The sequence below is a fragment of the Haemorhous mexicanus genome, chromosome 9 (genome assembly GCF_027477595.1).
Source record: "Haemorhous mexicanus isolate bHaeMex1 chromosome 9, bHaeMex1.pri, whole genome shotgun sequence".
Lineage (NCBI taxonomy): Eukaryota > Metazoa > Chordata > Aves > Passeriformes > Fringillidae > Haemorhous > Haemorhous mexicanus.
Window position 1 is genome coordinate 8,176,895 of NC_082349.1, and position 13,307 is coordinate 8,190,201.

The following is a 13,307-nucleotide window of genomic DNA, read 5'->3' on the forward strand; positions in this document are numbered from 1 at the left end:
TTCTGGACCGCCGAATTAAAGAAAAAAAAAGTCCAAAAAACTCTTGGTTTTAAACTTTTTTACTTTCTGGCTGCTCTCCCCCCCCACCCCCTTCCTCCCCTCTTCTCCCCCCCCGCCCCTCTCCTCCCAACCTCCTCCCGAAGCGGCGGGGCGGGAAGGAGCGTCTCCGGTCTGCAACACCAAAGCATGGCGGAGGCTGGCGATGAGAACCGTCCTCCCCAAAGCATCCAGCGCCTCTGACAAGCCCGGAGCCAGAGGGGGTGGGGGTGGGAAAGGGCGGGAGGGGGGAGAGCATGGGAGGGAGGGGGCAGCCAGTCCTTCCCCCTGCACTTGTCAGATGCAGATGGGACTGGCAAAGTTTGTTTGAATAAAAAAAAAAAAAAAAAAAAAAAAAAAAAAAAGAGGCTAAAAAAAAAAAAGGGGGAAGAGCAGGAGGAGGGGGGAGGAAAAAAAAAAAGATCCTAGAAATCCAAAAAGGCTCATCTGGGAAGGAGAAAGAGGAGACCGAGAGGAAGCGGGATGCAACTCAACCTGACGCTGATCTGCTTCGTCTTCGGGGGGTTCCTGCCCGACGCCGCGGCCCGGCGGGAGCAGATGGACACGGGGCAGTGCGACCTGCCCCGCTCGGTGAGCCGGGCCGGGCCGGGCCGGGGGCGCGCCGGCCCGCGGGGGATGCGCGCGTGTCCGCGGGGCGCGCGGGGGCCGCGGGGCGCGGGCGGGACGGGGGCGCGCGGAGGGACCCCCCCCCCCCCCCTCCCCGCCCCGCGCACGCGGGCGCGCGTGGCCCCCACAGGTGTGGCGGCGCTGGGGCCCGGAGCCGTGTCCCCCGCGGCGAGCCGTGTCCCCCGCGGCGAGCGGGGGGTCACGGCGGAACCCAGCCCCACGCGGGACTCATGGTGCCCGTGGGTTTGCTCGCTACGAGCCCGCTTGGGGCTGGTGCGAGGAGAGGGGGAGGCGGGAAGCCCGCTCCTCCTGCCCTGCGGGCAGCCCTGAGGGTGGCATCGCTGTCTCCTTCCTTTGTGCCCCTCCATCGCTGACCAGCCCCTCTGTCTTCCCCGCAGCAAGGAGAGCTCAACTCCTTCCTCTGGACCATTCGCCGTGACCCCCCCGCTTATCTCTTCGGCACCATCCACGTGCCCTACACGCGAGTTTGGGACTTCATCCCTGACAACTCCAAGGCCGCCTTCCACTCCAGCTCCAGCGTCTACTTCGAGCTGGACCTCACGGACCCCTACACCATCTCGGGGCTGGCCAGCTGCCAGATGCTGCCCCACGGGGAGAACCTGCAGGACGTGCTGCCCCGGGAGCTGTACCGCCGCCTCAAACGCCACCTGGACTACATCAAGCTGATGCTGCCCCACTGGATGACCCCGGACCAGCGGGGCAAAGGGCTCTATGCCGACTACCTCTTCAACGCCATCGCCGGGAACTGGGAGCGCAAGAGGCCCGTCTGGGTGATGCTCATGGTGAACTCCTTGACGGAGACGGACATCCGCTCCAGAGGGGTGCCGGTGCTCGATCTCTACCTCGCCCAGGAGGCTGAGAGGATGAAGAAGAAGACGGGTGCGGTGGAGCGGGTGGAGGAGCAGTGTCACCCGCTGAATGGGCTCAACTTCTCCCAGGTAAGGAAGCTTCTGGGCCTCGTGTCTTATCCCAGGATATGGGGGGTATTCTCCTTGTACTTCCATCAGTTGAGGGGGGTGAACCCTAAGCTCCTGCTGCAGCGGGGTGGTCACTCGTGGGCCTCAGCAGCTTTTGGGTTGGGCTGCTTGTTCTCCTTCATGCTGATCCGTGATGCCTGCAGAACCCCCGGGATGTGCGTGGCGAGAGCTGCGTGTGTATCACGTGTATAATTTATTTGAGAGGCAAATGTCCAGGGTGTGAATGTGTGTGTCTGCTTGCCTGCCACTTGTGAGGGAAACTTACATGCTTCCCATCCTGTCCCCGAGCTGGGTAAAAAGTTTTTTTTGTTTGTTTGTTTGTTTTGAAGTAAAGCAGCTCTGTGGTACTTGTCAGGAAGAGGATGAAGCATGAACAATGAAAATAGAAATTTCCGCATTGTTCAGACTGATTTAAGTACATGCAAACTGTCAGTCGTCTTTTTAGTGGTCACTCCGGGTCAAAACAAAGTGGCTCTAGTTGCCCTTGTACTGGGGAAAATTGAGTGTGTAATATGCATCGGTTTGTTTCATTTTAGAGCAGGTAAATTTCAGCAAACAGAAAAGGATGTAGGTTAAGAAACAAAAGTTACTGGTGTAACTGGACTCCGGAATTCTTTCAATGGATTTAGCTTTAAACAGCCAAATACTAAGCCATGAGATCTATTTCATTTCAGTGGATTAATGAGGAACACAGTAACAGCTATTGACTTTGCTTTGTGGAACTGTTTATGTGAAATGAGATTTACTAGAAATTGAGGAAATGAATGTGTGTGGAAGAAAACAAATAATCCGGGGGAGATTTAAGATGGTGTCAGTTACTGCTATGATATTTCATTTTTAACCTGCTTTTTGTCATTCGTTTTGGATCGGTCTGTTTCCAGCCTTATCTTACTGTCCTACTTTGTTCAAAAAAATTCTTGGTGATGTGGGGAAATAAGGATTAAAGGACTAATCTTCGGTGTGATTAAAATGTCCTTAGAGCGCCTTCACCCCCTGCTCCCCTGAAGTCCAGTAGGAGCTATTTGAAGGGGAAAAGGTCTGGCTTTCACTAACATTTGGTACATCTGATATTTCAGCTAGGAGTCTTAACTCTGCATACAGCCTTCAGAGCAGATTTGTTCCATACACTTTTGAATGTATTTTCTTGTTTATCAACAAAAATAATTAAAAGAAAGCCCCTCAGGACCCTTGCTCTATTTAACACCCATCCAAATCAAGGAATTCGTTTTACACTGTTCTGTCTGAAAGGTTTAAGTGCCTGTCCTCTCTGTTGAGCCCCTTCTTTAAGGTGAGGTAACAATAATTAACCATTCCAGACATCATATAGTGTTTGGTTTTATTAGGACAAAAATGGCAGTTAGAATCAAGCACATGAAAGCACCTGGTTAAAAATGTACCACTTGGAAGCCTTTTAAATGTGAATCATACTACGTTTTTTTCTTTTCAGAGAGAGTGAGCAACAGAGAAAGGAAAAGGGACAGAGTACAAAACTCACTGCTGTCCTTAACCATAATTGTTTCTCTGTCCAACTTTTAAATAGAAACAAAAATTTCCCATTCATTTTGCTCCAAAAATAATCTAAAAAAGAACAGTAAAGGTATTACTGCTATTGGCAATCAAAGGACTGTCATTTATGCAAAACATTTGTGCTGATTAAAAGAATAAATTCCATTTTCATTGTTCGAGAGAATTGACTAAGTTGCTGAAATAGATCAGTGTTCAGGAGGAATTTTCCTAGATTGAAGCTTTTTCTGGGAGCAAGGCCACCAGAACAACAGGAGACAAAATTAAACAAAACAAACCAGATATTTATTTTCTTGCTTCCTCTAGATTTCCATGCATCCTGACACCTGGCTAGTTGTTTAACAATAGTAATTTGTAATGTTATCACACCGTCTGGCAGTCCTACTGCTTGGTGTATTACTGTGCTAATTTAGTGGAGTGGATTACTATTGCAAGGTTTCACCTCCCAATTCCAGGTCTTGGAGCCTTCCTTAAGCAACACCTAATTAAAACCTACTAAAATGGAAATCAGAAATTGAGCTTTTGTCTCTCAGGGTGTTTGCACAGTTTGATGAGAACATCTGTGATAAATTATAGTCCCAAATCTGCTAAGGGCATCAGTGGTTTTTTACCTGTTTTCAGCATAACTATTACAGGAACACTGCACATTATTTCTGCATTCAGAATTCGGGTTTTAGGACTGTGCCTTGCTGAATCATGTCAATGCTTTTGTTTCCCACATCCCCAAAGTCCAGTATTTTTGCCCTAAGCAAATTAAAAAAAAAAGACAAAAAAAGCTTTTTTTCCCTACTTCTTCTCCTCAAAGGCAGCTTTGTGCTACTGCAAATATTTAATCTGACTACATGCACCAAATCTGTTAATCTGATACCGTGAGGAGGAGGAAATCTAGGAGTGGTCCCGGTGTGGTACTTGGTTTTGATCTGCTCTGAAAGAAAGTGGATACACTGGCATTTTTGACCAGGAACGATCTTTGAAACGTTCTGTTCGTGCTTTGAAATGTTGATTGTCTTAGCGGGATAAAAAGATTAAGGTGGCTCATATAATTAGCTGCTTCCTGGAGAGCCAGCTCCTGCAGGTAGGGCAGGGAGCATTGTTTTCTATTGTAAACCCCGAAACTTTGTAGTTTGATGCTCTGCTCCCCCTGAAACCCTTGCACAGTGTTTCCTGCTGCTTTTCCACATCACTCCCATCCTTCTGCCTCCTGCTGACCAGCCGCTCTCCTGCTTGGATCCTGGGGGGAAGTGTTATCCCACCTCCTGGGACTCTGGCAGCTGCGGGTCACTCAAAGTCCGGGCCCTGGGTGTGGTCGAGCTGGTGTCAAGGTGTCTGAATCCCAGCAGAAGGCAGTGTTGGGAGCCTGGGTGCAGGGGAGTTTGTAGCAGGTTTGGATCAGGTTGAAACTTTACTGCTTCTTGGTATTTGAAGTTTCAGGGTTTTCATGAGACGTGGGACAGAAAGAACTGAGGCAAGTGAAGAAGAGGAAGCAGACAAGTCTGTCTGACAGCACTCATGTTTATGTAGAGTGGCCAGAAAAGGGCAAAATCAAGTTGTCCAGAGCTGAGAACTGGTGAGGGGCAGATGACATTCCAGGCCTTCTGGCGGAGGCACTGCAGCCACTAATGGCTGTGAGGACTCATCCATGTGTCCTCTCATTAGGGATGGGGCCTCTGCTGGGATTAGGGCTAAACTCTCTCCTCTTGGGACCCTCATATGAGCCTATGATGGGAAGCTTTCCCCAGGATGTTGCTGGAGTAAGGAGAATTGTGATGGTGGCTCCTGCAGCTGCTCAGGTCTGGTGCATCCTCTCGGATGGCCCTGGGCTGTCATGGGACCCCCATGACTGTGATTCCAGTGTGTCCCCACTGAAGGTCTGTACAGTCAGCAAGGGGAAGGTGTTACTCCTCTACCCAAACTGCTGTTTCCTGGGGAGGTGGCTGGCATCTCTTGCTTGTGTTTGATCCTGTTTCTCAGCAGGATCCACAGTCCCAGACAGTGTTCATAGCCCTTCCTCCATGTCAGAACTAAAATCCCTTTCCCATCCCATCCCAAGCTTGCTCTCCTCAGGGACAGTCTGCATTCAGCTCATAGCAGATGCCCTAAATCCCAAGGTTTGTAGGGGAAATTTTGTATCAGGGTCCAGCTTCCTTCCAGTCTGTTGATGAGGAAATTGTCAGGCTGGTGAGGAGCTGCCAGCACCCCCTTTTCTCCCCTTTGGCTGTTTGGGAAGCCCTGACTCTGTTCTCCTCTGGCTGGTATCATTTCCAACTGCAGGGGGAGATGTTAAATATCAAACCAGTGTTGATTGGATCAGAGACGGCCTCAAAGAAAGAAACCTCAGACTGTGCCAGATTAAACTTCACACTTCACCATTCTCCCCCTTTCATTTCTTTGCCGCCTCATTCTCTGCACAAATAAACCTCATCTCCCCGCTTTCTACCAATGAGACAGCATTCATGGGGCAGGAATGACTTTGTTAACAAAATCAGTCTTCATTTCCCAGGTCCTGCTGTTCCATCAAACCCTGGGACATGGCAGCTTTGATTACTTTGGTGATAGGATTAGAGGGGAGAACAAGTGCTGGTTAATAAAAGGCCTATGGGTGGTCCATCATGTTTGGTCACTGACAGCTCTGCAGCCTCCAAGCTGGACCTTCAGTGGCAAAACAGTAATATACACAGTAATATACAGGCAGGGCCACATCCTGGACTCTCTATTCAATCTGCCCTGTCCCCTTGAAAAATGAAACATTTCTGTGATCACAAAGCTGGGATTCTCCAAGCTGACAGGACCAATGTAACTGACTTCAAGAGAAATGTACTTATTTGTCCTAATGAAGGATCTGGGCTCAAAGTTTTCTGAACTGAATTAAAGGGCTCAGTTTCAGAGCTAGCTGAGTTTTGATAGTCTGTATAGTTTATATGAGGGAGTATTACTGATTTTTTTAAAAATTTTTGAAATAAAAGTGGTTTTTGCCTAGTAGAAATGGCATCTTCTTGCTTTTATAGAATTTCAGGCTTTGTGAAGAGATCAGGAATCATCAAAAACAGCATTACCTGTTTTGATTGCTGAATATTTGAAAGAAATGTTGTTAAAGGGTTTGATTTCACATAGCTATACACAGTGCACATGCTTTTCAGCTTGCTGGCTTTTATTAAACTATCATTTCCTTCACCCCCTTACGCCCCAGGGTAAAAAAAATCCCCTAGCAAAATTATCCTTGGGGTAGAAATTCACCCAGCAAAAATAGAAATCCTTCCATTTAATTCCCTTGAAGTACTAGTGGGAGCTGCTTTATGTCTTCACCAGGGGAGCTGTTGAGGATGAAACTATGCGAGTATTAAAACGACAGTAGTGGCAGTAACACCTAAAAGGATCAGCAGCTGATGTTTTATAGCTGTACCCACAGGTAGGTGTTTCTCTACACAGCCAGTGACTGTGTGCTCCTGCCCCACAGCCCCTTGGAAGGCTCACCCAGGCATTTGATGCCTAAAGCAGCCAGTCACTAATGATGGCTTGAGGGGCAGCTGGCAATTTGTCTGTTTTATTTATTGTGTATATAACTGCCAGAAGTGTTTATACAACAGGTCGGGTATGAGCCTTCCCTTTTCCTCTGATCCTTCACACCCTCCTTGGTAACATCCAAGCCCAAAGCAGGTGTACCTGCCTCCCATGAGCAGGTTTGGAGGATTGCTGGTTGATTTGTTTGCCAAATTATGGGTGCTGCCTTTGATTGGTATTAAGTAGGAACCACATCTTTGTAAGACAGTTCTTGAAAGGGAAAAATCCCCAGAAAACAGTCTGACAGACACTGAAGTGAGTCCATACTCTACCTGGGGCAGCTTAACTTTACCAGTGTATAGAAGTCAAATAGCAGAATCACGCCATTTTTTCCCGTGTGTATTTGCCACCTCAGAGCTGCAAACCCAGTCAGTACTGGGTTAGCCCCTGTTTAGTAAATGGTATTTTCACAGTGATGATTTTCAATCTGTTTGTTATTTGCTGTCTCTCTGTGATGCTGTTGCAGCAGCAGTCAGGATCCTCCTCCAGGCCCAGAGTGCTTTGCTTATAAACAGAATGAACCATTGACCTTAAAATCCTCCACTTGAAGTATAGTGCAACCTACAGTCCTCAGAAAGTCTTTAACAGCCTGCCCTCAGCTCCCTAGTGAGTAGCAATCCACGATATAAAGGCAGCCCACATCATTCGGGCGAGTCAGAAGTTCCTGCGTTGCAAAGGCCAGAAATGATCTTACACAAGGGCACTCACTCACCTTGCACTCCTGCAGAGAGGAGATCAGTGGCAGGGCTCCTGGCAAAGCATATTTAGGGACTTCAGAGGGACATACTGTAAAATAACAGGTTTCCCCTGTGCTATGCTTTACACTGCAAACCCTTATTAATATTTTCACTGTCGTTAGGAGTTGATGAGACACGTAAAAGGCAGAAGAAATCAGTGTTACTGCTTAAACCATGGGAACTTTGTGTGATTTCTTTCATCTTTTGGTCTTATTAGTGAAGTTCCCTGCCTGCTTGGATGAATGACTGTAAGCTGGCATCCTCAGAGGACAGTGTTTAAGTTATAGCACAAAAATGGAGATATTCAGCAATAACTGGTATTTTAGAAACTTCATTGGTTTTAACTTTCAAGGGTCAGTGTTAGAAGAGCCCCATTATGCAAGGAAACATATCTGCCTTTGTGTTCTCACACTTTCCCAAATCCCTCTTCCACATAGACAACCAGTACAGATGCTCAATGCCACTATACTTAAAATCTGCAGAAAGCACTCTGGGTTGATGGCAAAATTTCAGTATCTTTGTGAAGCTCTCAAATTATTTCTAGGTTGCAATTACCGAGGCTTTTTTTCTGAACATTGCAACAATTTTTGAACTTAATACTCCCAAAAGCATTATAGTTTCCTCTTGCTTGAGACACCAGAAATTAAACTGGTGCCTGCAGAGCTTAAAACTGCAGATATGTGTTTGAGCTTAATACCTCAGTTCTTGGGCTGGAATTGGAGCAAGACTATGCTCTCTGCAGAGTGGGAACAGACATGCAACTAAATTGTAAGATGGGTTGTATCCATCACAACAGCTAGTAGTTATGGTGTCTCAACACCTCCATGAATTTGCTTTTTCTGGTGCTCAATGGAACAATACAGCTATTTTGTATAATTGTTACTGTTTATTCGATCTAATTGTCATTTAAAGGCATGGAGAATGAAAAGTGACTTGGTTAATACCTGTCAGAAGCTCAAGCAGGAATTCACACTCATGTCTGCTGCTTTTATCACTAGTTATTCCAACACCAGTCATTCACATTTGGATTTCCAATATTTTAGAGCTTCTGGTGCAAATAATTTCAGGAGTTCTAGCACAATATAAATGAAAGTTGGTAAAAACTTTAAATTAAAACCATGTGCTCAGCATTTTGAAATGGATGTTGTATGGCTTGAGGAGGCTGATTAGAAAAAGTATTTTTAGTTTGAATGAGATCAAAGACCCAAGATTTTCCACTCTGAGGGTCATTTAGCATAGTCCTGGACACCCCATTTCTCATCATACATAGACTCCCGTAGGCCAGTTATGCCTGAAGAAATCATCGTCCCTGAAATATTGTAAAAATTAGATTTATTGTCACTGGACCAGTGCTGATTACCTCTGTCCAGGCACTGCAAGAATGCTGAGGGGTTGAAGAGTCCTGCAGATGTCAAAAGTGAGTTTTATTCCTGACTTCGTCCAAAGCAGGATTGCAGCTCATGCTGGTGGGTAGCAGTGTTAGAAGTGACAGACCGAATCCTGTGTGTCGTACCCATTCCAGAGTTCCTTGAAGCCAGGGAAAACACTGAGCCATCCCCAGAAACTCCTAGTAGCACACTGAGAAAGAACTGTTAAAAAAGAAAAAGAAACAAATCTGATTTCTTCTTTTCCTAGGCTCAGTTAGTGTGGAAGTTATGAAGCCTTCCATATGAATTCCAGTCCAGAGGTTCTTCATGCTTGGGTGTGCCTGCAAAATGGGAGTTAGCTAAGATGGGGCAAAAAGCTAGGAATTCAGTCATAGGCAGTTAACTGTTAGCTGTATCAACATAATTAAGGAAATAGCAACAAATACTTTATGTTTCCTTCAGATTCAATTAAACTTACTTGCTGCTGCTACCCTAACTCTTCCATTAGGGCACTTGTTGGGAGACACAGATATCTCCAATCCATAAAACAGAGGAGAAGCTGCTTTCATAGAGCAAAGCAATATTCATCAGCCTTCCTTAGTGAGCCAAGGAATGAGAAAAAGGAAACAAATCTTACCGTTATTTTCTAACCTCTTTCCAGTTTAATAAAAGTCAAGTTATGAGGAACACAGGAGAAGTATTTCTTTCAAGTAGGCGGTTCTGTGTCGTGAAAGTATCCCCTCAATATTTTAGAGACTGTACTAAATCCAAGGTCTCTATTAGGCTCCCTCACTTTTGTTAACAATCACAATGAAGACTGATTATTCTCTGTACGCTTTCTGCCACTGCACAAATTTAGCTCTCCTTTGATTTCTTGCAGCCTTTTCCTATTATGGGTGACAGCATAATAGTGATGGGGAATATTTATTTAAATGTGAGACCAAATGCTCACAGTGCTGGAGTTTGCAGAGTCAGCAGAGAGGGAGAGGGCAAAAGGCTGATTTGAGAAACATGCCTAAATTTTTGAAGGTCTTTGTATTCCTGGCATGTGATTGATTTACAGTTTTAGAAATGATTACTAAGATAAATGTTATGCCAGAAGGAAGTGTGATGGGATGTCCCAATGTGTCTTGTTGATTCTAAAACACTGGTAAAATCATCACAGCACTATTAATTGTGAAAATGCTAAGCCCTTCACCATGAGAGGAACTGGTCCTGATAAACTGGGAGTCAGGTGGGATACTAACTTGTACTTTGCTTTCAAGCTGAAGTAATTCTTTTAGTTTTGGGATATCACAGGGGGCAGGGGAGGTACAAGTGTGCAAAAAGGGCCTAAAAATGTTGTTTGTCATAAGAGTTAATGATGCAAAAAGCCTTTCTTTTTCATAATAAATTTCTTGATTAAGACAGGAAATAGATAGAAAGAACATTCTCAAAAAAGCTCATTGTCTGCCTGTTGGAGTAGATAACGCACTAACACCCAGAAGTGAGCAAAGTCAAGTTTTCTAATACAAAGTTATGGCCAAATCAATTCTCACATGGCTTAGCCTTCAAACAACTGGGATGCAGTTCAGCTCCTTCAGCATTTCTCCTTTCCAGTATCAGAATACCAATGAGAAAATACCTCCTCAGTCCACGAGACCAGGTTGTACCATCCTGAAATAATCTAGGTGTTTGGTGGCAAGATGAAGTTGAGAGGCTCAAGGCAACAGGCCCTCTGCAGGTATGACACACTGTCCAGCTTTATGGATCTGCCTATCTGCAGACTGGCATTGGCCAGCTTTTTACCCAGCTAATTGTGTGAGGCCAGAGAAGATTTTCATTATTAACTTGAGTGGCTTGGCTGTGAAATGAGACATACTGTACAGTGTACAACTCAAGCTTGCTTTCAAAGGAATTTTTGTTGAAGCTGGGTATCCAGAGAGATCTGAGCCTTTAACATGTAGTCATCTCAAACACACTCTAGGAACTTTGTAATTTAAGGTCAGTATTTGCACTGGTTCATGTTCCAGTAATGAAATAGTGCTTGCTTTAAAAACATACTCAATTTATATCTAAAAGTACAAAGATGGGCCTTTTCCTTGAAAATTAATCTGACTGCTCTGAGCACTTGCTGTGTGTTAACTGTGGCTGGATAAGCTTGGAATGGATATACCCTGTAGGGACTACAGCATATTATGGCTCTGAAGTGGAAGGCAAGCATCATTGATGCACTTGTACATTCTCAAAACTGGAAGTGTTAGTTGTTGGGAATCACTTGTAGTAGTACCCTTTTGTATTTTAGGAAGTACAAAGAGCTAAAATCTCCCAAAAGGTGTTGTATTTTGGCATATTTTGGATGGGTTTTGTCATTACTGACAAAGAGTTCCCAGTGGAAGATATTCATAAGAATGCAAAACACAATCACTAAACCCACATAAGATCCCTTATCACACTCTCTCTAAAGTTGTTGCAGATTCATTTGAATTACACTGGAAAGATTTATCTCTTATTAATGGAGCACTCTTCATTTTTTAAAATTGAGTTGTTGTGCAACACATCAAATAACAATGTCATAACACATCATAAATCAGTTTGTTCACTGAAGGATTCCACATGAGTTAATCTAACATCCTGGACACAGTTCATGAGCAGTTAATTTTAGCAGTTCTCTTTGATACATATCAGTTAAGGCAAAGCAACTCTAGCCATTATGAAGTACAGTCAAAACTGGTTAACGGCAAAGCAAGTACAGACAAAGATTGTTCACAGATAAAGCCTTTGGCAGATCATTCAAGGGATCTTTGCTTTATATATAGAACAATTGTAGCTCTAATACCAGCAGTGCAGACACTCTGGGACAAAGAGAAAATACACACACACACACCAAACCACAGAAGAAAACCACACACACCACTTGGTACTTGAGTCTAACAAGAAAGTCAAGCTAAAGTTCACCAACCCTGACGTAACTACCAAAGAGCTCCATGGCAGGCAATGAGATGGGAAGAACCACCCCCAAAAAAGCATTCAGGAATTATTCCCATTGTTGGTGTGGGAGAAACTGAGAATGTTTGATTTGAAACACAAAGTCATCCGGTGGCCTGCCAAATGCCATTTATCTCAAGGTCACTCAATGTAAATAACCCAAGGGTTAGCTCCAAAGCAGGAGGTAGTTGAGCAAGAGTAGGGGAAGGGATTCCTCTCTCTTCCTTGTGGATGTTTGGCACGCTACTGACAATGTTTTGAGTCCTGGCACTCCTGATGAGTCTGGTGTATTAATAAGAGCAGTATAACACAGCAAAAGCAGAGAATAATAGCTGAATGTAGCATTATGGAAGGGACCATGGTTTGAGACCAAGCCACTAAGCTGTCGCACATTTTCTGCAAGAATTAATCAGGGACACTAATTAGAAAGGAAAACTTCAGCAGTAAAAAAAATTCTGTTGGATGCGTAAGTCTGAAAAGATTAATTCCTGATTCACAGTAGGGACAACCAATGTTTATTTACTGTTCAGCTGAATGGTCGCATGAGTTTTTCTGTTCTTCTAAAACACGAGGTATCACAACCTTCTTACACTTTTTAAGAGAACAACAAGTTTAGCAACTGTCACATCAATAATCCATCATTATCAGTTAGGGAAGGAAGAGGTGTGTTTTCCCAAGAATGCTTAGACTGGAAGGTATAGCTTGGAATATAACTATGGGAGAATCCCAAAAGACTTGGCACATGTTCCCCTGTTCTCTGAGGCAAAGCTCAGTGTAGTTCCCACTAAAACAAATCAAACAAGTTGGCAGTCCTTGTACTGGGAACCCAAAATCTGTATCTCTTGAAACCAGGCAAGGTGTCTTTCCTGCTGGTTTATGCAGAAAGGAGTTTCATATAGATAAATAATTTATTAAGAGAATGAGGGAGAAAAGAAATGTTAGTCAATATTCTTCTAATTTATTTGTGATTTTGTTACATTTAAAAACCAGACTGAGTAGAGTTACTTGTGATTTCATGTTGAATTTTTGATGCCATGAAAAAAATGAACTAAACTCACTAAGTCAGTAGGAAAACTAAAAGTGTTTTGATTCAGTCAACACCACTTGAGGTCATCTGCAAAGTCCTGTACATCTGTGTGGCCTGAGCACCATTCCTTCCAAACAGAAGGGAAGCAAGATGGGTGTGTGGATAAAGAGCCCTGAGTCTTTGTATATACAACACAGTATTATACCTGTAGGTCTTACATAACATGTTGGAAACTGAGGCATCACTTCAAAGGCTGAAATACCCCAATTACATTACTGCATCTGGGGCTAAGACAATGATTTTTCCATTTATAAACTTCTCTTACACCTTTCAACTTATTTAGTACTCTTAGAAAAAGAAATATTTGTATGTGGAGGGGCTAGAGTTGATGAGATGGTGATGTGAAGGGGACATCTGGAGAAGTCCAGGCTGATTGTGAACTCTAGAACCTACAGCTCTTTGGGCA

General features: G+C 44.4%; 1 protein-coding gene across 1 annotated transcript in view; it reads left to right on the plus strand.

Annotated features, from left to right (window-relative positions):
• Nucleotides 1-409: 409 nt before the first annotated feature.
• TRABD2B (TraB domain containing 2B) overlaps nt 410-13,307 on the plus strand; it is a 262,789-nt gene continuing 249,891 nt past the window's right edge. The window contains exons 1-2 of the mRNA XM_059853866.1: nt 410-627; nt 1,062-1,622. Coding sequence (XP_059709849.1) covers nt 520-627; nt 1,062-1,622 — 669 coding nt within the window. The 5' untranslated portion in view covers nt 410-519. The remainder of the gene's footprint in view (nt 628-1,061; nt 1,623-13,307) is intronic.